The sequence below is a fragment of the Mycotypha africana genome, assembly GCF_025528875.1.
Source record: "Mycotypha africana strain NRRL 2978 chromosome Unknown BDF20scaffold_4, whole genome shotgun sequence".
Lineage (NCBI taxonomy): Eukaryota > Fungi > Mucoromycota > Mucoromycetes > Mucorales > Mycotyphaceae > Mycotypha > Mycotypha africana.
The window spans coordinates 448,053-473,653 of NW_026515728.1; the positions used below are offsets into that span (position 1 = coordinate 448,053).

At 37.6% G+C, this 25,601-nt stretch overlaps 15 protein-coding genes and 2 non-coding genes across 17 annotated transcripts; 9 read left to right on the forward strand and 8 right to left on the reverse strand.

The window, feature by feature from the left end:
• Positions 1–39: 39 nt before the first annotated feature.
• BDF20DRAFT_863039 (acetyl-CoA acetyltransferase) lies at positions 40–1,889 on the forward strand. Its single transcript, XM_053080643.1, has 7 exons — positions 40–125; positions 219–260; positions 331–448; positions 535–775; positions 880–976; positions 1,057–1,569; positions 1,640–1,889. Exons 1-7 carry the CDS (start codon positions 75–77, stop codon positions 1,826–1,828), a joined length of 1,251 nt encoding a protein of 416 aa, XP_052936977.1. The 5' UTR covers positions 40–74; the 3' UTR covers positions 1,829–1,889.
• Positions 1,890–2,095: 206 nt separating this feature from the next.
• Positions 2,096–3,221, forward strand: BDF20DRAFT_863043 (uncharacterized protein). Its single transcript, XM_053080644.1, has 2 exons — positions 2,096–2,186; positions 2,291–3,221. Exons 1-2 carry the CDS (start codon positions 2,147–2,149, stop codon positions 2,998–3,000), a joined length of 750 nt encoding a protein of 249 aa, XP_052936978.1. The 5' UTR covers positions 2,096–2,146; the 3' UTR covers positions 3,001–3,221.
• On the forward strand, positions 3,222–4,614 carry BDF20DRAFT_863045 (uncharacterized protein). The gene has a single exon (XM_053080645.1). The coding sequence runs from the start codon at positions 3,353–3,355 to the stop codon at positions 4,415–4,417; it is 1,065 nt and encodes a 354-aa protein (XP_052936979.1). The 5' UTR covers positions 3,222–3,352; the 3' UTR covers positions 4,418–4,614.
• A 243-nt stretch (positions 4,615–4,857) lies between these two features.
• Positions 4,858–4,929, reverse strand: BDF20DRAFT_t77. Its single transcript has one exon. It is a non-coding gene; the product is annotated as a tRNA-Cys (tRNA).
• Positions 4,930–5,423: 494 nt separating this feature from the next.
• On the forward strand, positions 5,424–5,633 carry BDF20DRAFT_863051 (uncharacterized protein; the record flags this gene model as incomplete). Its single annotated transcript, XM_053080646.1, has 1 exon — positions 5,424–5,633. A coding segment is annotated over one exon (156 nt), but the record flags the coding sequence as incomplete, so codon positions are not given.
• On the forward strand, positions 5,620–5,989 carry BDF20DRAFT_863052 (uncharacterized protein; the record flags this gene model as incomplete). Its single annotated transcript, XM_053080647.1, has 2 exons — positions 5,620–5,700; positions 5,773–5,989. Coding segments are annotated over exons 1-2 (174 nt in total), but the record flags the coding sequence as incomplete, so codon positions are not given.
• BDF20DRAFT_863053 (uncharacterized protein) lies at positions 5,772–6,141 on the reverse strand. Its single transcript, XM_053080648.1, has 2 exons — positions 5,999–6,141; positions 5,772–5,974 (listed from the first exon to the last, which is right to left on the reverse strand). Exons 1-2 carry the CDS (start codon positions 6,093–6,095, stop codon positions 5,904–5,906), a joined length of 168 nt encoding a protein of 55 aa, XP_052936982.1. The 5' UTR covers positions 6,096–6,141; the 3' UTR covers positions 5,772–5,903.
• Positions 6,142–6,155: 14 nt separating this feature from the next.
• BDF20DRAFT_801848 (uncharacterized protein) lies at positions 6,156–6,924 on the forward strand (the record flags this gene model as incomplete). Its single annotated transcript, XM_053076403.1, has 2 exons — positions 6,156–6,605; positions 6,673–6,924. Coding segments are annotated over 2 exons (702 nt in total), but the record flags the coding sequence as incomplete, so codon positions are not given.
• A 271-nt stretch (positions 6,925–7,195) lies between these two features.
• BDF20DRAFT_803713 (uncharacterized protein) lies at positions 7,196–7,807 on the forward strand (the record flags this gene model as incomplete). Its single annotated transcript, XM_053076450.1, has 1 exon — positions 7,196–7,807. A coding segment is annotated over one exon (612 nt), but the record flags the coding sequence as incomplete, so codon positions are not given.
• Positions 7,808–7,937: 130 nt separating this feature from the next.
• BDF20DRAFT_863070 (uncharacterized protein) lies at positions 7,938–8,245 on the forward strand (the record flags this gene model as incomplete). The annotated part of the gene is made up of 1 exon (XM_053080649.1): positions 7,938–8,245. A coding segment is annotated over exon 1 (226 nt), but the record flags the coding sequence as incomplete, so codon positions are not given.
• Positions 8,246–11,280: 3,035 nt separating this feature from the next.
• Positions 11,281–11,353, reverse strand: BDF20DRAFT_t76. Its single transcript has one exon. It is a non-coding gene; the product is annotated as a tRNA-Arg (tRNA).
• Positions 11,354–11,516: 163 nt separating this feature from the next.
• On the forward strand, positions 11,517–14,298 carry BDF20DRAFT_863079 (uncharacterized protein). Its single transcript, XM_053080650.1, has 6 exons — positions 11,517–11,686; positions 11,763–12,308; positions 12,380–12,436; positions 12,504–12,710; positions 12,778–13,913; positions 13,992–14,298. Exons 1-6 carry the CDS (start codon positions 11,662–11,664, stop codon positions 14,169–14,171), a joined length of 2,151 nt encoding a protein of 716 aa, XP_052936986.1. The 5' UTR covers positions 11,517–11,661; the 3' UTR covers positions 14,172–14,298.
• BDF20DRAFT_863085 (PPPDE putative peptidase domain-containing protein) lies at positions 14,299–15,957 on the reverse strand. Its single transcript, XM_053080651.1, has 4 exons — positions 15,634–15,957; positions 15,442–15,549; positions 15,192–15,343; positions 14,299–15,086 (listed from the first exon to the last, which is right to left on the reverse strand). The coding sequence occupies exons 2-4, from the start codon at positions 15,534–15,536 to the stop codon at positions 14,584–14,586; spliced, it is 750 nt and encodes a 249-aa protein (XP_052936987.1). The 5' UTR covers positions 15,537–15,549; positions 15,634–15,957; the 3' UTR covers positions 14,299–14,583.
• Positions 15,958–16,189: 232 nt separating this feature from the next.
• On the reverse strand, positions 16,190–17,065 carry BDF20DRAFT_863089 (uncharacterized protein). Its single transcript, XM_053080652.1, has 3 exons — positions 16,968–17,065; positions 16,742–16,850; positions 16,190–16,647 (listed from the first exon to the last, which is right to left on the reverse strand). Exons 1-3 carry the CDS (start codon positions 16,972–16,974, stop codon positions 16,566–16,568), a joined length of 198 nt encoding a protein of 65 aa, XP_052936988.1. The 5' UTR covers positions 16,975–17,065; the 3' UTR covers positions 16,190–16,565.
• Positions 17,066–19,244, reverse strand: BDF20DRAFT_999865 (P-loop containing nucleoside triphosphate hydrolase protein). The gene is made up of 2 exons (XM_053085495.1): positions 18,999–19,244; positions 17,066–18,915 (listed from the first exon to the last, which is right to left on the reverse strand). The coding sequence occupies exons 1-2, from the start codon at positions 19,124–19,126 to the stop codon at positions 17,385–17,387; spliced, it is 1,659 nt and encodes a 552-aa protein (XP_052936989.1). The 5' UTR covers positions 19,127–19,244; the 3' UTR covers positions 17,066–17,384.
• Positions 19,245–19,659: 415 nt separating this feature from the next.
• BDF20DRAFT_818666 (acetyl-CoA hydrolase) lies at positions 19,660–21,757 on the reverse strand (the record flags this gene model as incomplete). Its single annotated transcript, XM_053077396.1, has 5 exons — positions 19,660–20,332; positions 20,496–20,746; positions 20,855–21,114; positions 21,251–21,534; positions 21,654–21,757. 5 exons carry the CDS (start codon positions 21,755–21,757, stop codon positions 19,660–19,662), a joined length of 1,572 nt encoding a protein of 523 aa, XP_052936990.1.
• Positions 21,758–23,002: 1,245 nt separating this feature from the next.
• On the reverse strand, positions 23,003–25,129 carry BDF20DRAFT_818483 (amino acid/polyamine transporter I; the record flags this gene model as incomplete). Its single annotated transcript, XM_053077374.1, has 5 exons — positions 23,003–23,278; positions 23,378–23,750; positions 23,844–24,459; positions 24,852–24,944; positions 25,027–25,129. The coding sequence occupies 5 exons, from the start codon at positions 25,127–25,129 to the stop codon at positions 23,003–23,005; spliced, it is 1,461 nt and encodes a 486-aa protein (XP_052936991.1).
• Between the last annotated feature and the right edge of the window lie 472 nt (positions 25,130–25,601).

Below are 25,601 nucleotides of genomic sequence, written 5' to 3' on the forward strand. Positions count from 1 at the left end.
AAAAAACGGACGCTTTAGTCTGCTTTTCCTCTTTTCTTTATTCTCTTTGTCTTTAGCTTCTCAACAAAATACCAATGTTTGCTGCTCGTAACGTCTTTGCTACCAACACTTTGAATACTCGTTCAGTAAAGATTTATGAATAAAGCGCAACGTCACTTTTCCCCACAACTAAAGATTTCCCCGGTTTTTTTTTTTTTTTGTTTTCCGTCTTTTTATAGATCCTCATTCGCACATTTGCTTCCGCAGCCAAAAGTCCTAATGTAAATGACGGGAATAGAGTCGAACTGATGGAAAGCGAATGGTGTGAATAACTCTTTCTCTTCTCTGTAGGACGTTATTATTGCTAGTGCTGTCAGAACGCCAGTCGGTTGCTTTAATGGTTCCTTAAAATCACTTCGAGCTGCTGAGTTGGGCGGTATTGCAATCAAGTCTGCCATAGAAAAAGCAGGTAACAAGAACTATCTCTTTGTTTGCTTTGTTAGCCACAGTTTTAATTTTTTTTGCAACAATACCCTTTCTTATATTTAAAAACAGGCATACAGCCTAAAGATGTGGAGGAAGCCTATATAGGTAATGTTTTACAAGCCAATCTAGGTCAAGCTCCTGCTCGTCAAGCTATTTTAAACGCCGGTTGTCCGGAATCCACTGAAGCAACAACGATTAATAAAGTCTGTGCGTCCGGTATGAAATCTGTCATGTTGGCTGCCCAAGCCATTCAATTAGGGGATCGTCACATCATGGTAGCAGGTGGTATGGAAAGTATGTCGAACGCGCCGTAAGTAATCCTGAAACCCGATTTCTATACATTTTGTGAGAAGAGCGTATATTTGCCAGCAGCTAATATGGATGAATTGTGGGAATGCAAACGGGGTCCTTTAGATACTACGCTCCTCGCGGTGCTGCTTACGGTCATCAGCAGCTAAATGATGCCATTATTAAAGACGGTCTTTGGGATGTATATAATCAGATTCATATGGTAAAATAAAGGAGACAAAATTCCTCTATTGGTCGAAGAAAGCGATAGAGCATACAAAAGCTAACTCTTCTGATTTACAGGGTAGCTGTGCCGAAAACACTGCCAAAAAGTATAATATCAGCCGAGAAGAACAAGATGAACATGCCATCTCTTCCTATACACGTGCTGCCGAAGCTTGGGAAAAAGGCGCCTTTCAAAATGAGATTGCTCCTGTAACACTCAAGAGCAAAAAAGGTGAAACTGTCATCAAGGTTGACGAAGAATATAAAAACGTCAAATTTGACAAGATTAAATCATTACGCCCTGTATTTCAAAAAGAGAATGGTACAGTGACAGCTGCCAATGCCAGTACTTTAAATGACGGTGCATCTGCGTTGGTATTGATGTCGCGTGAAAAAGCGGAAGCCATGGGAGTGAAGCCTTTAGCTCGTATTGTTTCGTTTGCAGATGCAGCTACTGCTCCCATTGACTTCACTATCGCTCCTTCACTTGCGCTTCCCATCGCTCTGAAGAAAGCTGGATTGACAGTGGAGGATATCAGTAAATTCGAATTGAATGAAGCCTTTAGCGTAGTGGCCCGTGTAAATGAAAAGGTAAGAAAGTGAAAATACATCTCAACCTCACGATGTTGAAAATACTGACGAAGACATTCCCTGTACGTAGTTGATGAAGCTTGATCCTACTAAAGTGAATGTGAACGGTGGCGCCGTAGCTCTTGGACATCCTATTGGCTCTTCTGGTTCGCGCATTATTGTTACATTGACACATTTATTGAACCCAGGAGAGTTTGGTGCTGCTGCAGTTTGTAATGGTGGAGGCGCTGCTTCTTCAATCATTATTCAAAGAGAGTAACAATGAAATAAATTACAGTTGCTTGACTTGCATTAATTAAAATCCGTTCTTAGAAAGAGAGTGTTTTTCAAAAGACTTTTTTATTATTCTTTGTATACCCCTTCTTTTTTCCTTAACAAAAAATTGAACAGCGGAAAAGGATATCAACGTTTTTTTTTTTTTTGGGTTTTTTTTTTATTATTATTATTTGTTTCAGAAAAAAGGGCATATGTTTAAACCAAAAAAAAACCACCATTTTTGGTTTTTAAATTGTCATTCTTTGTTACTATTTTATCTTTTTCTTTTCTTTCTTATTCACTATGTATTTCGTAATAATCCATGATTCCATCTAAAGGATCTAACAGCGATGCTAACTCTAGTAAAAAAGAAAGCTTGAGATTATTTTTGACTTAACTTATCTTACATTCCTGACAAACTCCTACTCTTTTCCTTTTTTTTTTTTTCATCCATTTATTCTCATAGGAAAATCAACCATGATTATCAAGCGCAACCAAGCGGGACGAGAACAGAACTCAGATCAGATCTATGAGGACCTTATGAATGGTGACTTTTCCATCATTGATCACAGTAGTAGTAGTAGCAGTAGTAGCAGTAGTAGCATTGACACCGAGGATTTTGCTCCATCCAGGCCATTATCCTCGGATGAACATTGGAAACAAATGGATAGTTACTGCTTAACAAATCGACCCGTCTATGAAGGACGATATCAGCGACGACGACGACCCAACTATTACGATGAACAGGAACTTTATGATCGAGAGGACGCTTTCAGGCGAGAGCATCATTACGATTATTCTATACCATCTACTCCAAGACCCACTCGAGCTTGTCAGTGTCATACTCAATTACCTCTCTATCCACAGCACCCTCCACAGCGATATCGCTACAATCCAATGTATCCTCACTATGATGAGAACAATGACGCAGCTCACTATGTTAGAGCGGACCGACAGCATCATTATCGTTCACATGTTGCTTCTACTCCTATGTCAAGTGACCAGCAACCCGTGAAGAAGCTGTCGGCTGCGAACAAATACTTTGTCAGAAGACGATCCATTGATAAATATAATAGAGACGAACTGTACATCCCCGGTGAAGATAAGTACATTCATCTCAAGCTTGGCCTTTTTATCTTGACTATTGGTTCAGTGTCCTATGCTTTGTTTTGTTGAATCCATTCACATATATACCATTTGCACCTATTTTTTGTTACCACAGACACAATATGCACACGCCATACTTTTGTTTCCTGCAGCAAGCATTTTGCATTACCAAAAACAGGGAGAAAATCCCTTTTAAAGTAACTGATCCCCTCTTCTTGTCCTTTTTGTTACACCACAACTTTCTTTTTGAACCATACATTTATCTTTTTTTACCATTCTATCTTTTTTGGCAGAACACGTATCACTATCCTCACTGATGCTACAGCTATAAATTCCATTTCTTTCACTTGAATTCAAAGGCCTTTCTTTCTCTCTTTCAATTTCTGTCCCATTGCAGCAGCACTTGAGCAATTTTTTCATCATGACAAAAAAGAATAAACAGAGAAGTAAAACCTCGTCCAATACAAGCACCTCTTCTTCAGAAAACCTACCACCACCGCCTAAAGTAGTCTTACGGACTTACCGAGATACCGATTGGCAACAAGTGGATTATCTATTCAAAAGTACTCAGATTCCTCTTGTATATGAAAGCATCCGAAGTAAATTATGGGCTTTCCCCACCTGGGTGATCTGGTTCGCGGTCTACTCCTCTCTCCTCATACTCATCCCTCGCTTCATTACGACTTACATTGCTCGTGAAGTGCCCCAATGGGCAATGACCGTCGTCAAAATAGCAACAACGTTTGTATGGGCCGTCATTGCCTTTGCTATATTGTTCATCACTTCTGATCGTGTCGAAACTCAAAATCGTGTCGATGAAGCTTTGGCCAACGATCTCAAAGATCCGCTAACATACTATCTCAATTATACAGCTGTAGAGGACAAGGAAAACCCTGGTCGATTGAAAAGAATTCCTAAACCAGAGAACGAGCACGTACCTTCTCATTTCTGGGTCTTGACACTTGATGATGAGTTATGTGGAATGATTGGCTTACAGTGTAATCCCGTCGATGTCCAAGATCAACGAGCCACTGTACCCGTTGCTTGGAAGCAATTCATCGTAGCTGTTTTGGAACTCTTCCGCAGTCCTTTCATTCCAAGCTTTTTATTGAAAGAGAAGCCTAATACAGAACCTCATGATAAGACGAAAAGAAAGATATTCGCTCATAAACAAATCCCTAAAACGGCGACTATCACGCGATGGGCAGTTCGTTCTGATTTGCAAACCTGTGGTTTTTCAACCCTACTTTTGAATAGAGCGATGATGTGGGCTGATGAACACGATATCAACAGAGTGTATGCTATGACGAATGAATGTTGTATGGCTGCAGAGCAAATTTTAACAAAACGACACGGATTTGTAATTATGAAGAGATACAACTTGAATTTCTTTGGACAATATCAGAAACTCTTTGGCTGCAGAGTAAAGGAATGGATGGAAAAGAATGCTGAAAAGACGAGAAAAGTATTCAATAAAAAAGAATGATTATATCTAGTATAACGTACGTCTTGTCGAATTTTCTCCATGTATCCAGCGAGATGGCAGTGAGCTGTCATAAGCCCACCTTCTCCAGTTATTATAGATTTCATTTCCATGTTAAATTAATTGTACCTGTACACTATCTGCTGTAATCATAATAAATAAATAAATTGTAATCTTTTAATCTCAATCTATGAAAAGCATCAATAATCTATTGTGAGAAGCGTGCACGCTTTTATATTGATACCAAGGAACAACTGGAGGAGATTTATTGCACATTGTTTATTCTCATGAGAACTTTTCAGGAAACTCCTTCGAAAACTACAGTATTCTTTTAAAACGTTGATTGCTGTGAAACAGTAAAATAGTTTGATTCCTAGTGTCGTCAATGTTCTTAATAATGCAAACAATACTCCTCGTACTAGTAAAAAAAAAGTTAAAAATTAAGAGAGATCCGTGGATTGAACACGGGACCTAAAGATTTGCAATCTTCCGCTCTACCGCTGAGCTAATCCCTCAAGTCACATTTTGTGAGTTTTGAATTTATATTATATACCAAAAGTGTGTAAATTCACGTGACTGTCCAAGGTGTGATCGGAAAAATAAAATTATCCGGATTGTAAATGCATTCTCCGGTAATGTTTGAATACAGTATTTTACCTTATATTTTAGACGATTTACAATTTTTAATGAACAATATACATTTTAATTTTAGATTTATTAAAAAATATTTTTAGAAAAGTCCATAGTATTTGGATATTTGGATACTCAATTATTCAGTGATATTCAAGCAGCATTAAGGATGACATACAATCGAACCCTAGAAATTAGTCTCTATCAGTAAGAAAGTCGCCAATAATGGTTTTATTGATGTTATCTTGCAATAGGACAAACTACAAAAAGCTTGACAACTTTTTTACTAAATGACGATGTGTTCCGAGACCCCAACCAGATATTCGTTGGTACCTTTTTTGGACAAGAATTCCAAAAAAGGTTAACTTTGAATTGATTGACATCAAACCATAGATAGAGGGCTGAGGGCCATAGTATAACAGATACCATAGCGGAACAGGATGGTTATATTAACTGTTGTCAATGTTTTTGTATGCGTTCATGGGTGACTTTCAAAGATAAGCACTATAAAATATATTGCTCTCTTAGAGTCAAATGTTGTCTCTTTCACTTTTATTTCACGTTTTTAAGATACATACTATGACCCATGTTCAAAACAATAATTTATGAAAAGAAAAAGCAAATTTTTGAAAAGAAAAAATCAAGTGCTGTTAATGGTAACTTGCCTTTTGAAAGCCTATCTACCTAATCATATATATATGTATAGATTAATCATCGTGTACTGTTAGATGTAACGTGTATTGATTGCGGTAAAGGGGGTCACTACACCAAACAATACTTTAAATGTGAATTATATGAGCCGGAAACTGCAGATCAAGGTAAGCACCTCATGTGGCTTTAAAAGTTGGTAAATTCATCATTAGTAAGCGACTTCATTGTACCTATAGTTGGTTCGAAAGGCAGAAAACGCAAACAAAACTTTGAGATCAAGAAAGAAAAGAAAAAAGCAAGAACAGAGAAGAATGAAGACCCAGATGAAGACAATGCGTGCTGTACCAAATGCAAGCAACCAGGACATAAATCGATGCGTTCTCCTCTGTGTCCTCAACATGTATTATCAAAGGCAGAGGTCTTTCAACATCATTTGGGAAGTAATTACAAGGCGTTTACAAGAAGGTTGCCTCTTGATAACTGCGTTTTTGGTGACTATCGCAACACATTCAAGTCAAAAGTTGTTGAAGCTTGTTCTGTTATCCGAAACTTGGTTCTTAGAGCCAAGCTCTTTGTGAATTATTACGTCTTGGAAAATGCCACTCTTGCTGAGCCAAAGTGTATTAAATATATCTTTACACAAAATTTCTGGTACTCTATGATACAGCTAGTGAATGGACAAAGACCAACAAATAGTAGGCTGATATCACAACAATTACTGAGCTCGTTTGATTCTTTTAAAACGACTTACCCTAAGATTGTCTTCCCTATCAAGCTCTTTCCTGGACTTAGTCAAGCCATTACAGAAGCATGCACCGAAATTGCTACTTCCTATACGAACAGTATAGTGGAAAATTTTGAGGAGAAACTTCTCTATTTTTTGATATATAAAATACAAACGGCATTTGTGGTAAGTTGCAACTCAATATTACTTGGGGTCTTACATGAATTTTAAAAAAAGCTCTCATCTTGCGTAGTGTATGCCTTGGAAGCTTGTCAAAAAGGTCACAAGTGATTTCTGCTATCAAGAGATATGCCAAGGAAAACCTAAATGGCCAACTGATGACTACCTTACCAAAGATATAAAAGCAAAGATCCAAACCTTTTGTGAACCTTGGAAGAAGAAGCTGGGGAAGAAAGTGAACATGAAGACATTATCTGCTGATCCTGGGTCTTTCGTACCCTTTTTGTTATCTTTGAACGCAGAATTTGAGAGCGAACACGATGATCATAAACCATTTGACGTACGACGACGTCCTCTTCCAAAATTGCTATCCTTACTGCCAAAGGTTTCCGTTCAATGGAGGTTCATTACCTTGAGCGTGAACGCTCTGTCTTCTTTTGTGAAACGTTCTTTACCCCGCAATTACCAAAGCCAATTAGAGCTGTTTTTCCATGTCTTTGATTTCAAGAAACTCAGGTACAAAAGGTAAGCATACAGTTAATACGGTATGCAGTCGAGTATAATGTATGAGGTTTAACTTCTTGGGCACATGTAGTATCTCTGAACTTACACCGAATGGTGATAACAAAGAGCTCTTTGGTAATATTGTCAGAACGGATGGGTTTTCAGTTGACTTTCTTTTTTATAAAAGACAACAATCTGGCCATGGTGCCTCGTTCCAAAAATTTGACCTCACTCTTGATGATTTCTCTCTGGATGAAGTTGACAATACTTATTTACCTATTACCCTGGATCCCGGAAGAAAGTCTGTTTTTACTGCTGCTATTGGCCTTGAATATAACAGACAAGTGCGAAGATGCACTACATCCGAATACTATCATATGGCAGGGTCAACGAAATATTGTAAGAAATTGAACAGTATAAAAGCTGTTACAGGAATAGATCTAGTAGAAAGTCAAATCCCCTCGTCAAAGACCTCTCGTCTAGGAGTATATGAGGCGTTCACCAGTTATATGCTCAATAACTTAGACGCTCTCTTTAGTTTTTATGGACATGAAACAGCAAAGGACCGGTTTACGTTGTACCAAGGAAGGCAAAGAGCACCCGAAACTATGGCCAACATGCTGACTCATGGAACGGCCAAGTACAATCGCAAAAAGAGAAGCAAGGCAAGGAAGAGGAAAAAACAGCAGAAGAAGAAGAATAAAGGAAAGAATGTTGACAAACAGCCGCCAATCAAGTGAGTATCAATGAATTACATGTTCATCGTTTAGCTTACGCGCTGATTGATAATTTTTAGAAGTGACAAGAAGTGGAAGGCTGATAAGTACTCAGGATTCCCTAGAAGGGTACCATTGATTGTCTTTGGTGCTGGAATGTTTGGAAAAGATGTAGTAAAATTGAAAGGGCAAAGATGTGGTGTTGTCGGTAAACTTTTTGCAACTCTGAAGAAACGTGAAGCTGAAGGTCAATTGATTGTTGTCACAATCGATGAATTCAAAACCTCTAAAACATGCAGCCTCTGTTTCTATGATGATATGCAAATTGTTAATACCCCTGGATTCAAGGGTACCGGCGTTCTTCATTGCAAGCAATGTCTAAAGCTATGGCAGAGAGACATTAACGCCGCTATCAACATGATGACTATATCCCAAGCAGTTTGGTCTGGAGCGGGAAGACCCGACATTTTCAAGCCAGCGAAGAAGAAGAAATAATCGCCGTAATAAACACGGTTTTCCTTGTATTTCAAGGATTTAGATCATTACAGGTGAGGAATAGTACGGTTTTTTTTTCTTTTTTTTTTTTGTTTCGCACTGCTAACAAGTTTTTGGAATTTGAATCATTGTTTAAACGGTTTATATTTTGGTCTACAACATAATTGCAACTCATCTAAAATGAAAATATTAATCGTCCAAAAAAAAATGTATTTCATCTAAAATATTAGTTAAAATACTGTAATAAAGCCCGGTTTAATACTTGTCCTGTGTCTATATTTCATTTTTGCTTCTTTTACTACAATTTCTAAAAATGTGCGCTTGCACGATTATTATTTGAATAAAGATATTATAATCAATTATTCTTTATAATGATGTCATATTCTTATTTTTTTTTTTTGTTTATGTCGTATTCGAGGCACGATGGCAATATATTATGAGTAAATCACTCAAAACGTCTAACGAAATGTAGAAACTAAAACGTAATCTCAGATATGCAGTACTGCTCATATCTTCGTTCCCGTTCGGTAACGGTGTGTTTGATTGCATACATCTGAACCTTAAATCAAATGTATAATAAATAGAGATAAGATAAGAAAAGAATCTGGATTAAGGATAATCTTTATGTGAGATTAGCTACCTCACATAAGAACTGAACAGGTTATCTTATGAAATATATTTAGATTATCTATGGCTATATGACGTTTAGGTATATAGCAGGATGGGTATATGTACTCGTAAAATATATTGATTCAACAACCAGAGCATAGAAGGTCACGGTACTGCTCCCTGCTCTGGAAATAGAGTATGGTTGGAGATAAAAAGGCTCAATTACTCTTTATTAATACAACAACTGTTCATGCAATCAAAAGAACACTACGCACGAATATCTCTTCCTAGCTAGCATCTATAATCATTCCCATAACATTTGAGCTACACAATTGGTGGCTGATAGATATTGGATTATAGATGTAGATGCATGATCAAACACCCTAGATCTGCCAGGATAGCACATTACAAATCAGTCCGCTCTGGGATGGCCGAGTAATTATTCACTTAAAGGGGAGACCTATTCTTTTACGGAAGCCTCTGATTCATTCATTTTTATTTAAGCAAAATACATCAGTGTCAGCTATAGATCCTGATACAACCATTTCGCAGACAGCAAACAGTATAAATATTTATTAATAGCAGTAATCTTAGTTTTCTTTTCTTTTTCTTTAGTTTGCTTTGAAAGAGAAATAAGACGGTGGTTTGATCTTGTTAAGCTTTCGTGTTTAGTTTCCTTTGTGCTATTATTTATTTTGAATCCTATACATAAAACTAGCGAATATCACAAATTATGTTAAACAAGTAGAACAGGATACATAAAAAAAAATACATTTTGAGACTGTGATCTATTTGCAAAAATCAAAAATAAAAATGACCGCTTGGCAAACTGATATTTACTGTATAAGCCCGCTATGCATAAGATATATTCAAGCAAAATAATCAAATGAAGCTAAAACGCAATATAATTTTGGCAATTGACCCTTGTGGAGAGATTATTTAATATGTGACAATGCAAATAACAGAAGATCAACCATGCAAAAAAAAAAATAAATAAATAAAATAAAATAAAAAAATATAAAAAAATTATGCTATCGATGTGATAAGATGCATTAGCATGATCTACTCCTTAAATAAGCAGCTGTTGATTTACTATTTTCGAGTGGGATTGAGACACCAGATTCCGTTGTACTATGTACAAGTAAATCATTTGGATTTGTGTCAACTGATGAAGTATACTGATGCTATAGCAAAGATTAAATTACCATAAGGAAAGCAAATATTATACGAGTATCACGAACACGTAGTATTAAAAAATAAGGATCCAAAATAGAATCATTTTCTCTGCTCATTATACCTATTGAAAAAAGGGCAGACATATTGAATAGCGCTTTCAATCAAACTTACAATGCTATTTAATCTCTTCCTACGAGGTATAAAGCTCTCAACGAGAGATTGATTTCAAACCTAGTGCACAGCACAAATCATCTTTACTCTTTCTTATATGTCTTTTACTTTGGAATAGAGTTAATAAACTCTGCGTAACTTAAGATATACTTGTATGAAAATAGTGATTCGACTCCAAAAAAATTCCTCTTTTGTGACGCATAGTTATATACAGTATATCAAATCTAACTTCTAGTCATCAGAGAAATACTACAGATGTCATTTCCCGTTTTCTCTTCGATTATTTTGATCTAGAACTAAGCTCACTCTAACGCGTATGAATATTTTGTGCAAAACATTTTAGCGTATATGAATACATCTTTTGGCTCAACGAAATAATTTTATAGTTACTTTGGTATATCTTTTCATCTCGAGTTTCCTACTGTCTCTTAAAAATATACATATTTGTACTCGACAAGCGATTAAAATTTGTGTCAAATTTATCTTTCACTTGGTATCATTTCTGAAGGTTTCTTTCGTCAGATATATCAAACTTCTGCTTTACAAGATCCCTTGATGTTTACTTATTATTGTAATTATTGTTGAAACTCTTCTATTTAAATACCAGACACTCTTCAAATATTTTGATTTGTGTCTATATGTCTATTACAGGACTATTAGCTATATACTTCTAAATATTGGATTATACGATTATTGTAATGTTTTCTAGGTTGTGACGACAATTCGATTTGCATTTGAAGACTTTGGAGAAAAGTTAGCAAGATACCATCGAATTTCTCAGAGAAGTATCCCATCTATAGTAAGCACGACGTTATTATTTGTTCTAAAAAAAGATTTAAACCGTCTTTACGTATCGAACGGAAACTAATGATAGTAATAAAGCATAGCTATAGATGAATGGGCGAAATTACATAATGAATATCTGATTTCATGTCGCACCTGAACTTTCATCAAAATGATAAGCATTCTATGTTGGCACCAGAAAGAATTCGAGAACAAAAAAGAAATGTCGAAGCTACCAGGGGTCGAACCTGGAATCTCCTGATTCGTAGTCAGACGCCTTATCCATTGGGCCATAGCTCCTTACATTTTTTGTAATAAAACAAAAAAATCATAACAAACAAAAATACTAAAGTCACGTGGCATTATTCTAATTGGCCCATCCAATTGTTGGCTGCTTTATTTGGAAATGAGAGCAACTACAAAAAGCAAGATCTAAAACAGACTCCAGAAATAATGCACCTTTCGTATCTTTCCTCGGCCCACAGCAACGTGCACAAAGGTCATTATTAATTCTGTACTTTCAAAGAACTATACCTATCTCCAATTATTTAACAAATAAACAGTGTTGAAATAGAAGCATCTTCTACGTCTAAAGGACTTATATTAGAATGTCAACCAGTGCGACTGAAGATGGTAACCTTTCCATTCGATAATGGATGGAGTTCCTTGAAATTTATAAGTACACTATTCCGACCCTTTTTTTTAATAGAAACAAAAGATAAGCAACTTGCGGCTGTTGAGAATGAGCCAAAATATAAGACCAATGCAGAGAATCCTCAATCGTCAAAGACACGTATTCAAGAGCTTGAGAAGAAACTTGAAAAGGAACATGCACTTGTTGTTGAATTCCAGAAAAAGTTGACTCAAGCTGGAACTCATCTTAAATCACTCACACTAGCAAATGGAAATTTAACAAAATCGTTGAATGAAGAAAAGGCGAAGTACCAGAAAACAGTAGTTGAGCGTAATGAATTAGAGAAGAAATACAAAGGAGAGGAAGATACCTTGCAGTCAAAAATGAAAGTTTTGGAAGAAGAGTTGAAATTGGTCACTGAGGGACACCAAAAAGAAGTGCGCCAATTAGTCGAATTGATAGAAGAAATAACAGACACATTTGATGAAGACAACAGTAAAGGGAAAGGGAATAAAAAACGGAATATACCAGATGTGTCAACAGCAAATTTGTTAGATACTTATCTGAAGTCAGTTCAAAAGAAACTCAAGACGTTTACTGAAGCAGACAGCTCAAAAGACGGTAGAGGATGAATCATAACATACCTATATGCACATGTGATGATATCCTGATTCAATATTCTATTATCATAGACAAAAAACACGAAGAGTGTAAGGAAAGGATTGAAGAACTGCAAAAACAGTTAGAAGGTAGGGCCTTCAATATCAATAGCGCTTTTCGATAAGTAGTGGCTAAAGTAACCAAATATCAAAATAGAATTGAAATCAGAAGATCATATACCAGCATTTCGAAGCGCACTAGAAAGCATTTTAAAAGATCCTGAAAATGGAACCATTGATAGTAGTATTCCACCTTCTATCCTTATACTTATTAAACAGCTTCAGGATACGTTACAGGAGCAACAGGAACAATTAAAGAAGGCATCTGATAAAAACAGATCAATTGTAGAAGAAGCGCAAAAAGGTACAGCAATCCTTCAGCCAATGGGTCTGTTGATATAACCAAACTCATTCAAAAATTGCCCAACTAGATCTCAAACGCCAGATTACACACTTGAATATCACCATTAATGATTTGAATGAAGAAAAAGAGAAGGTTATTTCTGAGAAGGAAGAAATTGAATCTCAATTGGAACAGGTAGACAGTCTACAGAAAAGAGTTACAGAACTAGAAGAAGCACTAGCCAAAACAGAAAAGGCCAAAGAGGAATCTGAGAGCAGAGAAAAACAATTGAGTAAAGAACATCAAAGCTTGCTGAGCAAGCTTTCCCACATTAAAGAAACACTCACTCCTCGACTAGAACAAGATAAACAGCTGCGTCAACGTGTCAGTGAGCTCAGTAAACAATTGGATGAGGCCAAAGATGAACTTGAACGCTGCCGGTCAGATATGTTGACGCGTGATGAAATAAACTCTCATCAAATCGAGAAGAAGGATCATGTCATTGCTCAACTGTCCAGCCGATTAGATAGCGTGCAGCAAGAAAGAGAAGAATATGAGTTGATGAATAATCAGTTAGATGCTGAATTACATAGACTTCGTGAAGAAATAGAAAGCAGTCAGGCGGAATATGAGCAGTTGCGAGTTAGGATGGAAATTGAGAAAAAGGAGCATGAATCAGAAAGAGCAAGTCTAGCCAATTTGCAGACCGTGTTGGAAGAGTTCCAAGCCACAAAGGATGCTGAAATGCAAACAGCTGTAGGGTATATTGCACGGCAGTTGGAAGTGGCCAAAAAGGCATGGGCAGAGTACGAAGAAAGAGCACATACTGCTGAAACTGCACTTGCAAAATATCAACAAAATGAAGGCAGAGCAGAAAAATATGAACAGGAAATTAAAGAAAAGAACCTCCTCATTGGAAAATTACGCCACGAGGCGATTATTTTGAATGAACATTTGGTCGAAGCTATGCGAAAATTAAAAGAGGGAGCCAGTGAAAGCAATGTGGATCGTCAGTTGATTACGAACCTATTAATTGGCTTTTTCAATGCGCCCAGGGGAGATCGTAAACGTTATGATATTTTGAGCATCATAGCTAGTGTACTACAACTAACAGACGAACAAAAGGAGCAAGTGGGGTTAATTAGGCCCAAAAACGGTTCTTTAGCCAACCATCATCTTCCGCTAGGAACGCCTGTCTCACCTACCATTGAGCCACAAAAAGAAGTAAGTTCTACTCTGCAGCTCTATTAGTAAAATTTGAATACACACAAAACTGAAAAATGTGTTTGGGCGATCATATAGTCTTTTACAGACGCATGGATATCATTTTTATTGAAAGAATCCAGTCCTTTACGACGCAATCGTTCTGCCGTATCATTGTCATCTACCACTACATCTGATGATCACAATCAAGTATCTACTACAGCAAGTCCTAATAATACAACTCTATCTCCTACCACTACAACACCTATGAACCACTAATAGCATTTGTGATATAACCATATTTAAAAATATATAAGCAGAACATGTATTATAACTTCAAGAGAATAAAAATTGCAAATGTCGTGCACAGACATAAATATACTTCTTGACTGCATAGTAGCAAAATTCATCATTTGAGTTTGTGCATCGATGCAGCAGATTACTTTATACAATATTTGTATCTACAACTGTGGTAGCTGAGTACTAGTATTATTAGAAAGAAGGATATAAACATAAAATATTGAGTTTTTACATTGGATTGGTAGTGATGTTAGTAATGATAAGGGTAATAACGATTGGATATTTTAGAAGGGAATACAATGTATAATTTGTTGTTGTATAGTATAGAGAAAAAAAAAAGGGGGAGGAAAGGTGTGCGTTAAACCATAATGTAACTCTAAAAAAAAGTAAATTACCAGTCAATAGGTGCAGTAATAGACAATTGAGTTGCTGATCGAATGACATCTGATCTATGGGTATCTGGCTCTTTGACTGGAGTAGAACTATCAGGCTCATCATTTTCTATAATAATTGTTCGAGCAATTCGAATGCTTTCGGTGCCGGAAGGTCGACGAGACGATGATATCGAAAACCTTTTAATGTAGGTATCAAGTGAACTATTGCTCTTTTTGTTATTAAGAGAATTTGTAGTTTTGTTATCGTTTGGCTTTTCCTCAGTAGAGGTGATGTTTGTGGCCCTTTCACCGGTAGATATTTTCTCGGTTTGATTATCAAACGTGCTAATAGCAGTTGCATCTGTAGTGGCAGCTGATCTTGTTGCTGTAGAGGTAGTTGGGGCAACAGTCGTAGAAGTTTTTGATTTCTTTAATTTTGCTCGTTTTGATTTTGGCGTGTGCAGAGGAGTACTGGATGAGTAAGATAAGGATGATGGTGATCCCGCTGTATCTGAAGGCGCTATGAATGCGAAAAAAAAAACCATGAAAAGAAAGAAGGATGAGAACAAGGACATATAACGGTTTTCCATCTTTGAAATGGATCGCATACAGGTATTTAACTTACCGACAGCGCTAACGGCATCAGGCGGATCGACCCATTCTGTGGGTATGACACAGGGAAACATGGTGCCAAGTTTCGCTGCACGATTAATCCAACGGGGAGACGACTTTCCCGTTAGTCTTTTACATAAATCTTCTGAGAAATGATTGCAATTTCTACCAAGATAAAGATTTAATTAACTGTTAATACACATGTATACTAACAATTTCTTTTTTTTTTTTTTACTTTACTCAAATTTTCGCTCTATTCATACCTTGTCAACAGTTTATAAGAAGTGCCGACATATTCTCGAGATATATCGTACAAAATTTTTTCGATTTGATTCTGTGATAGATTGCTGAAGCCCATATTGATCGACTGTCTAGTAATGTGTACAAAGTATACAGATCGAGAAAATCAATAAAGACATTCCTCCTTCTCCTTGTTGCTGTAAAATAAACCTTACTTGAAAGTGAGTCCTTGAGGACCGGTTCTCGGTTGCACAATAAAAACACCTGTAACATCCTCATAATCATGTCCACCAAAGCAATATTCATTATCTCCAATCTCTATACCGGAATGATATATTCCTACACAATCGCATGATCATTATTCGTTTGAATTACTTCAATAAGCTTTGATTCAGAGCAGTTGAGAAATTTAATGCAGCCTTTCAAAAATATAATACTATTTACCTATTCCGAGAAAATGGCCTAAGCTCGTAATAAAACTCGGCTGTAGCTGGATAAGGAGAATATGACTCAGTATCTCTACTTCTACTGAAAAAAAAAAAAAAGATATAACAGAAAACCAAGGTACCATATCATAAACGTTCAGAATAACTTTGAAATCCAGAACAATATGAAAAAGGTTGATCTTTTATGTTAACAGTTAAGAAGAAAATAGCTACACTGGGACGAACAAAGCTCATCTTACTTTTGCATTTCCCCAATTCAGGTTTCTCTTCTTCTTTTTCCGCACTTTTATGAAACGATTTTAACATTGCCATCTGAAGAATGAGGAAAAAAAAAAAAAAAAGAGAAGAGGCGAGAAGAGAGCAAGGACGTTCTTGTTTAAAAGAGAAAGAAAAAAAACGTGCCAAACACAGTAAAATTGAGCTCGAGCGGAGATTAATTTTCAGAGATCAAGAAAAACTCGATAGGCAGTTGCCTGATGGTGTGTCCTGAAATGCCTTTTATAACCTCATTTTCCTTTCTACTAAATCAAGTTCCAAATGTGCTGAGCGTATAAGATGAAATCCTACTGATGAATTCAAATATGTATATACATATAGTATAAATACAGACACTTATACACAACAACAGCAAACGGACTGGCATTTTTTATTATCAACTTCTAACCATAGGTAGTAATTCATCTACAAACATAGAATTGGTATTATTTCTTCGCTCCAGCAGCTGCTTCAGCAGCCTTCTTTGCTGCAGCAGCTTCTTGCTTAGCACGCATGATCGCAGCATCACTAAGAAACAGCAATTGACACAATCAATATACGGTTCCTCATAAAATATCCTCAGTTTCCCTTTCTTATTCTGTGTATTGGTATATTCCTTTACCTTTCTTTCTTTTTTGTCAATGTTTGTCCATTCAAATTGGATTTTCCTTTGTTCTTTTCTTGTTGTTTTTTCAAGTTCTTTGCACGAGCTTGTTCTCTTTGGTTGCCACCTACATATCGAGTATTTTATTATGATTTTTTGTGCCGTTCAATACTGACTTAATACAAACTTCGGAAATTTAACAAATTATAGAATTCTCTTTCTTTATCTTCATTTTCATACTTACGGGTCATTATTGTATACTACAGTATGAGTTCTTTGAAATAAATGCTAGGAATGATGGAGGAATGAGTTGTTGGAATGAAGAAACGCCGTATGGAAGGTGAAAGAAAAAAAAAAAAAAGTTTTTTCTGGGTAAAAAGGCGTCGGTCGACAGCGGAATTCCAAACTGCGAAGGAAGGATGAAGAACAATCAAGAATTGGGATGTACTCTAACTGCCCAGATTCCTTATAAAAAAGGGCTCATAACATTTTCAAGGTTTATCTTTTTTTGAAAAATACAATTTGAAAACGAAGATTCAGCTTCTGTCATTGGCAAGAATACTGATAAGCCAATACAATGTTTATCAATAAATAATGTTATTGCAAACGAAACAAAAAAAAGGTAGATCAGTTTTTGCGTAACGTAAAAGGGTAATGATAATTATTTAAGGTATCGCTTCAATTCTGCTGGCAAAGGCGTCACTTCGGCCGGTGACTTTTTAGCCAGAATAGCAGCAATTGATGGTAATAAATGTTCATGCTCCTTATTGATGAATGTAATGACCCAACCTCTCTGTTGCTTTGAATTCTTTGGCAGTGGCTTCTGCAAAATAGCTCTGCCTATACGATGTGTATAATCAGTCAATGTTGCCGGCATATCATAATTGATGACCAGCTTCACAGAGGGTAGATCCATCCCGCGAGCTAGTATATCTGTTGAAATGATGACATCCCACGCTGGTTCCGGCTGATTGATACCGGCAATGATCATGGCCCTTTCTTCCTGCGTTTTGTCCCCATGCATTGAGATAACTTTAATATGTCCATATTTCTTTTTTATTGCCCTTGTCAGAAACTCAACGCCCAACCGACTTTCCACAAAGACCAATACAGGTACTACAAAGTATTTTGGGTCTTGCAAAATGGATAACAATCGCTTAAATTTACTCTTGTTTTCCACCCATAGAATGGTTTGTCGAACTTGATTTGTCATTTCTGGCAATTTTGCTTCTGTTATGGCTGCTGCAGTAGTCGTGGTAGACGTAGTGGTAGAACGAGCCGTAGTTTGTCCTACGGTCACTTCCACAGGTGACCTGAGCCGTCGCATCAGTCCTTGCATCCATTTATCGTCAATTACAGCCGTAGCTGAGAAATAACTTGTCTGCCTTACTGTTGTATCAGGGAATTTACCGAGAATCTGTCGTATTTGGGTTGCAAAGCCTAAATGAAACATTGCATCAGCTTCATCCAGAACCATCATTCGTATTCTCCACGCTCGTACCAACTTGGGATGATACGTTAGCATTTCTAAAATACGACCCGGTGTGCCCACAATGATCTGTACACCTTGTTTTAATCGATACAGTTGGTTTGCCATCGGTTGACCGCCGATCAACAAAGCTGTACGTATATTTCTGAGACCAATGGCTAGTTTTTTACAGATGTTTTCTATCTGGATACATAATTCTCGCGTGGGCGTCATAATCAAAGCGTAAGGCCCTGCTCGTCGTTTATGGTGATCCACTTCAGAAAGTGACTGACAGTGAACAAGAAGGGGTATCAGAAATGCGGCTGTTTTACCAGAGTAAGTGGGGGCAATCACCACCATATCTCTTCCAGCAAGACCGATAGGAACGGCTTGCCGTTGAACACTGGTTGCCATCGACCATCCAAGCGATTCGATATTTTGCAGTAGTTTGGCGCCTAGAACAGGTTCAAGTTGGTCATAGGTGGTAAAAGGTTTGGGTATGTGAGAGCCTCTGACGTGAATATCATGTGCTTGTAACATTTGCTTGACGTGTTCCGCATTTTGATGGGCTATCGACACTGGCTCTTGATAGTTTGTTAATTTTGCATGCACGTTTTCTGCAACATAGTCGTGTATATGGCCAATGATGGTAGGTTGCGACGTTTGTTTCGATTTCCTCAAACGATGAGCATGTAAATCCGAGTTGATTGCTTTACATTCCAAGCTAATACGAGAAAAAATAAATTATTTATGAGAGGTCGTATATTGAGATTTCGAATATCTCTTTTAAGACTTTTGTTCGTTTACCTACAAATATCTTGATCCGTGTCATCGTTAATATATTCCCCATATTTTCCGCAAACAACACAAGTAGGTTCATCAGGAGTTGCTATTCGTTGATCGGACGAAAATTGCTTGATCTCTTCATCATCCATAGTCCCTTCTACATCAGCTACATCATCATTTCCATCAGTCTCGTCTATACGGGGTCGCTTCTGACTATTGAATCGCTCTATGGTGATTTCTTTGTCGAAAACCTTTCTTTTCTGTGGACTATGTTCCATACAATTTGATAGTAGTACATGAAGGAAAAAAGAAAGTAATGCAAAAATTTTGAGGCTCCCATTAAAAAATGTCCAATGGCATAATATTAAAATGCATCTAGAAAGACATTGATGACACTGTAATTGTAATAAATGATTAAAGTGGTTTACTAAGCGTATAATACAGGTGTTGCTAGATGAACGGTGGTAAAGTGGTTTTTCGTTAACAATGAAAGATGATCTAATACAATTGAATATCTAAAAAGGGTGCTGAAGTGATGAAAGGGATTTGGATTGGTGAACACAAAGAAATTCTCTAATTGATGATCCTTCCTCCCCTGTTGACATATATTTGTATATTTATATTATAATGATATTTACATAGTGTGAATAAAAAAGTTGAAAAGGGTCTTTTCAGGCCCTTCTTACCAAGAGTCTAGCTTCATGGTACCATTTTCTAACAAGTTGGTATGCATTTTGAAGACCTTATCGAGCATTTGAGGTTCATGACCTCTACCAGCAGCGAGGCATTTCTTAGTAGCCATATCAAAGTAGTCCTGGAGTTGAGGCTTATATTCAGGATGAGCACATTTATCAATAATCAATTGAGCACGTTCACGAGGACACAAGCCACGAAGATCTGCTAAACCATGTTCGGTGACAAAGACGTCTAAATCGTGTTCTGTTTGATCGACATGAGACACCATAGGCACAACACAAGACACACCGTTGGGATCGATTTTGGAGGGACGAGTAGAAGGTGTGTGCATAATACTCAATTTGGCGTTACGTAAAAAGTCACCAGAGCCACCGAGACCATTCAACATACCAGAGCCGCAAACTAAAGTAGAGTTAGCATGGCCGTACATGTCAAACTCGACAGGTGTGTTCATGGCAATACAGCCTAAACGACGGATGATCTCAGGATGATTGGAGACTTGTTGAGATCTCAAAAGAAGTCTATCTTTGTATTTAGCCCAGTTGTCATAGAAGCGATCAAAGCCTTCAGGGGAGAAGCGGATCGAAGTAGCACTGGCGAATTTTAGCTTGTCGGAATCAAAGAATTCCAAAAAGGTATCTTGTAACACTTCAGTATACCTATCGATTTGCAATTCAATGAGTTTGGTGGGTTTCTTTTTTTTTTCTTTTTTTTTTTTTTTTTTTTTTTGTACAAGACAAAACCCTGCCATGACCCTTGTTCTCCCGTCGTTTTCCCAATTCGTGTAACTTTATCTTTCTGGTCAGAAAAGGTTGGACTTACACTGTAACATTGTTGAACTTTGACTTGGCTAGACCGCCAATAACCGCATTAGCAATATTACCAATACCTGATTGAAGAGGTAATAAGTTTTCAGGAAGACGGCCCTTCTTGACTTCATATTCGAGGAATTCAATAAGGTGATTGGCAATCGCTTCTGATTTATGATCGGCAGGTGTATTAGGGCCAGTTTTATCAGGTCTATTACTTTCAACGACAGCAATGACTTTATCGGTATCAATCGGGATGGCAGTCTATAGAGAGGTTGAGTTATTTTTCGAGTTAGATCGGATAGCCTGTCAAAATTATAAGGTTCCACGCACGGATGGTTAACCCTTTTCAGCTCATTTGTAATACTTTACTGATCCGATTCTGTCCTCTACATTCATGATTAAGTAAGGCTTGCGGTTGGGAGGAACAGTACTCAAATTGACATCGTGAAGACCTTCAAAAGAAGGAATACGTGTATTGACTTCAATAATGATCTTGTCAGCCATTTGAATCAATTCAGGTGTAGCGCCCACAGAAGCACCAGGAACAATCCAGCCGTCTTCAGTGATAGCAGTTGCTTCGACGATAACGATATCCAGCTTGTTGTTGGGTTTATCCTTCGTATAAAAACCTAATTAATTGTAAATAATAGAGATTTAGTTACTATGTCTTATTGGGCAAGGGTTCCGCACAAAAGAAGAGCATCAACGAAAGAACAGCCCCACAGCCCTTCTTCTACCTAAAGACATAATGAATTTCAACTGTACCATAAAGAAGGTCTTGAGGGAACATAGAAAGATGCTTATCAGCAAATCGAATACGCCCTTCATTAATACCCTTCTTGATATTTTTACCCACTTGATGAGGGTAACGACGATCAATCATATCTAATTGGGCCCAGCGATCTTCACATTCAGCACCTGAGGAGGCACCAACGAAGAGGTTAAATTTCATTTGACCTTGTAAGTTGTTTTTCTCAACGTGCTCAGCTAAGGCAACAGGAATCATTTTAGGATACCCAACGCCTGTAAAGCCAGACCAACCAAGATATCTAGAAAAGAAAATATAAATGAGCTTACTAATAACCAACGCGTTCCACGCCTCACCTCACCACATCCTATCACATCATCTCACACCACCCCTCTTTTCCGTCCGTCCTCTTTCACTTACTGTCCGTTTTTAAAGAAAGAAAGAGTATCTTCAGGTGTCATCACTTTCTTCAACAGTTGTGGTCGACGAACTCTTGATTTCAAAGCAGCACTAACAGAAGCCATTTTGTTGAAGAGGGATAGTGTAAATCAAGACTTAAAAAAGTGGGGTTACAAAAGAGTGTGATCAAGTAGAAAAGAAAGGCTTTTTTTGACAGGAACTCGAATGTTTATATAAGCATGGTTTAAATGGTGAGTCGGAGCTTGAGAAGGAAGGGCGGGGGAGCATTTTCGCCAGCTTAATTTAGAAATCAATCCGAAAGGTCATATTGTTCTTTTTTCTACCAGGCAAGAGGACAAATGAGGATTAGCCAATCAATTTTAACCTTTCTTTCCATTCATAAAAAAAAAAACTGTTTGAGCCGAAAAAAGGTGTAACTTTTATCCAAAGCCAAATTTTTTTTTTCATGAAACGTTTCTTTTTTAATTTTAATCAAGTTGGATCACAACGAGCATTTCCTTCTTCCCCAGCCAAATCTTTATAGTAGGAAATGCTTCCGTTGAAACAGTAACAGTATCCTATATGAACCCAACATTCGGTTTTCTTAATAAGCCGTGCCGTTGTCCAATGAGTATGACCAACTCTCTTATTGTAATAGGCGAGGTTTTTTTCTGACGGTAAGTTAAGCCTCCAATTGAAAGTCAGGCAAAAAACTTATAAATGCGGGGTAAAAGTGTCGCTGTGGAGTAAATTTTTGTCTTTGATGAAACTCAAACAGAACGAAACCTTTCATTATAGAGTTTTCTATAAATTACTAATTATCTTGTAGATATTACTTCTATAAACATAAAAGAGTTTCTTGGGGTTCTTTCTATGATGGTGGGGGTGGGGTAAAGGGAGTACCAAAAGACAGATAAACAAACGTCTATTTTCTTTTAGCCGTTGCGTAAATGAGATTGAACATCGATATCTAACGCGTACGTCTCACAACGAATGGCTACTTTGATCCGGTTAATAATTGAGGAGGGCCAGAGGAATAGGCTCTCGGGTATAACGTTTCTGGTTGCACATGGATAAAAGATAGTTTGCGTGCATAAAAGGTGGTCAAACTGTAATTCTACGTGTAACAGCAAATGCCTAATCTATCTTATAAGCATCAGAGACTTCTAATGATTCTGGAAAGAATAAAATGATTTATTTTTGAGTGATTAGTAGTTGTACAGATGACGAAGAAAAGAAAGAGAAGGAAGGACAATGCTGACAATGGAATGACGAGGCTCTATGATAAAAGACTAGATTAAAAAGAAAAAGGGCCCAGATTCAGAAAAGGGGAATGTTGAGTCACTGCTGCTGGTAAGACAATGAGGACTCTAATCCACGCTTATTTCTGCCCTGCCACCTGTAACTTTGCCTGTGGTGATATGGAGGGTTTCCTCTTCGCCATGTTCATTCATGAGAACAGTGATTCTTCCAGGCTCGCTAATGGTCACGCCATTCTCTTCGCGCAACGTCTCGCTATCAATGTCGCGAATAGGTCCTGTGAACCATTTTCGACCTGATACACAGTAAACAATCGTAGCAAGACCGATGATGAAGACGACAGGAATGATAGCAAAGTTCATATTGGTCGGTGTTACTGGCCAATGCTATAAGAGGGAGAAAAAAAAAAACCAATTAAGAAACGGGAGTCTAGGAACTCAGCATAGACCTATGAGTGCGAAAAAAGAGAAAACATTCTAGCTTACTGTTGGAAGGACGAATAGAACGGATGTGAATACAATCCAAGCGCATGCAATAAGACCACAAGGAATTGAGAATCTACCCATATCGTAAGGACCTTTTTCAAATCGTCCCCTCGCCATTGTAATACGCAAGTAGATCGGTATAAAGTAAGAAATGCTCGCCGCAATAGTGTTGATGGAAACAATTGTCTCAAAAGCAACCTCACTAAACATATAGGGAATACCGAGGATAGCAGAAAATATAATGTTGAACCAGACAGCATTGGCAGGAACCTTGTCATCCGTTAGTTTTGCCAACCATTTCGAAAAGGGCATAGCACCATCACGAGCAAAAGCATAGGTTTGGCGGGAAGAACCAACGACCACAGCTGTGCCTCTATTTAAAATAAAATACGTATGGACGGATAAAATAAGTCTAACGGCATGTCATCATGAGAAAAAAATAAAAGGAAAGAGAAAAGGACTTTACGCAAAGAACATAGCCACGAGAATAATGACAAGAAACCACATGGTCCATGCCATTCCTGTTCCATCGAGAAAGACCTGAGTAATAGGCATACTGAACTTCGAATGCACTATTTGCGTTTCAAAATCTTGAATCATAAAGGCGCAAGCGATCATCAGGATGGTGCCTGCCACGGCCGACACAGCGATTGCCATGACAATTCCGTTTGGGGAGCTCTTTTGGGCTGACCGTGTCTCCTCACTTACGTGAGCCGCTGAATCGTACCCGTTCAATGTAAACTGAGCTTGCAGCAAACCAATCAACCAAGCATAACCGTCGCTTTTGAATCCGGAAGCATTGTATGTTTGGCCCAAAGCAAAAGAAGCCGATGGTTTATTCGGTGTCAATGCGAGGCCTACCACCACGATGAACATAATGCCCATCATATGCCACCATACAGAAAGATTGTTGATGATGCCTGTGTATTTGACGTGTAACGTGTTGATGCAACCGTGTAGAAATAATATCGCAATAAACACACCATAATCAATGGTGCGTGTTGTCTGAAACTCAGGATGGGCAACAGAGATAGCTGATGTTAGGAAGCCTGCCATACCAAGATCACCCGAACAAACAGCCACTATGTTGATGAGGGAGGAGACAATTTGAATATTCTAGAGTATAAGATCATGGTTGTCTATGTGCTTCTGTTTTTATCTCTTTCTTTCTTTCTTTTTTTTTTCTTGTATTACACATGACGCTACTCGTTTGACAGTTTCATCTACTTTACCTGCTAAACTAAGCCTAGTCCATATTGTAATCCATTCGAGCAAACGAGAATTCAAAAGTTTAGTATGAGAATAGTAAAAGACTGTATGTTTTGTTACCAGAGGCACAAAAAAAAAAGTCATTCCCTTACCAATTAAAGTAACCTACAAAGTTCGTAACATGAACAAAACGATATTTGAGTTTCAGGATGCATATGAATTGTTTGGATTTACCGATTTATCGGGCCATTTTTGCTTTTCTTACCAACTATCCAGCACATGAACGGAACCCATTCAGAATCCGATAACCGTGCTGTCCAATAATACAAACCGCCTGTTGTTGGAAATGCGCTACAGACTTTACAAAAGTTCAACGAAATAGTAAGCGTCCATCGTGGTCCCCAAATGTTCAGATGAATTGAATAATTTTAAATACGTACTTTCTGCCAAGCTGGATCCGATCGTTAGCGTCAAGACAGCTACTACTAAATAGCCCCATATGGATACTGACGTTCCACCAGTCAATAATGTTGTTCCCCACATCTAAATAGCATCCGATCGAAGTAGAAAATCAGATCAAAAACAATAAATGGTTAGCCAACGAAGAATCCCCATGGTTACATGTAATGGTGGATAACAGCACTACTAACTCACAGGCAGTAAGCCGGCCAATACTGAACAGCATCCAAATGATATAGCGAAATTTGAAAACATGGATAATTGACGATTAAGGCTTTGTTTGTAACCTAGTTTTGCTAACAATAGTTCATCAATGCCGAGCGTCCCTTCATCGGTTTTAGTACGGTACATCGCGGCGCCTGTAGTGCTATTGTCATTGGTACAATTTGTTCGTTTGAAAATTAATGCACGGCTTGGTGCTTTCATCTTTTTCCCAATCATGTCAAGTAGGACTATACTCTCTGGTAAAGGATATCACAGAAAAATGAAAAATAAAAAATAACAAAATAGATGTATAATAATTGTACAAGTCAACAGCAAAGAGAGGGTATAATGA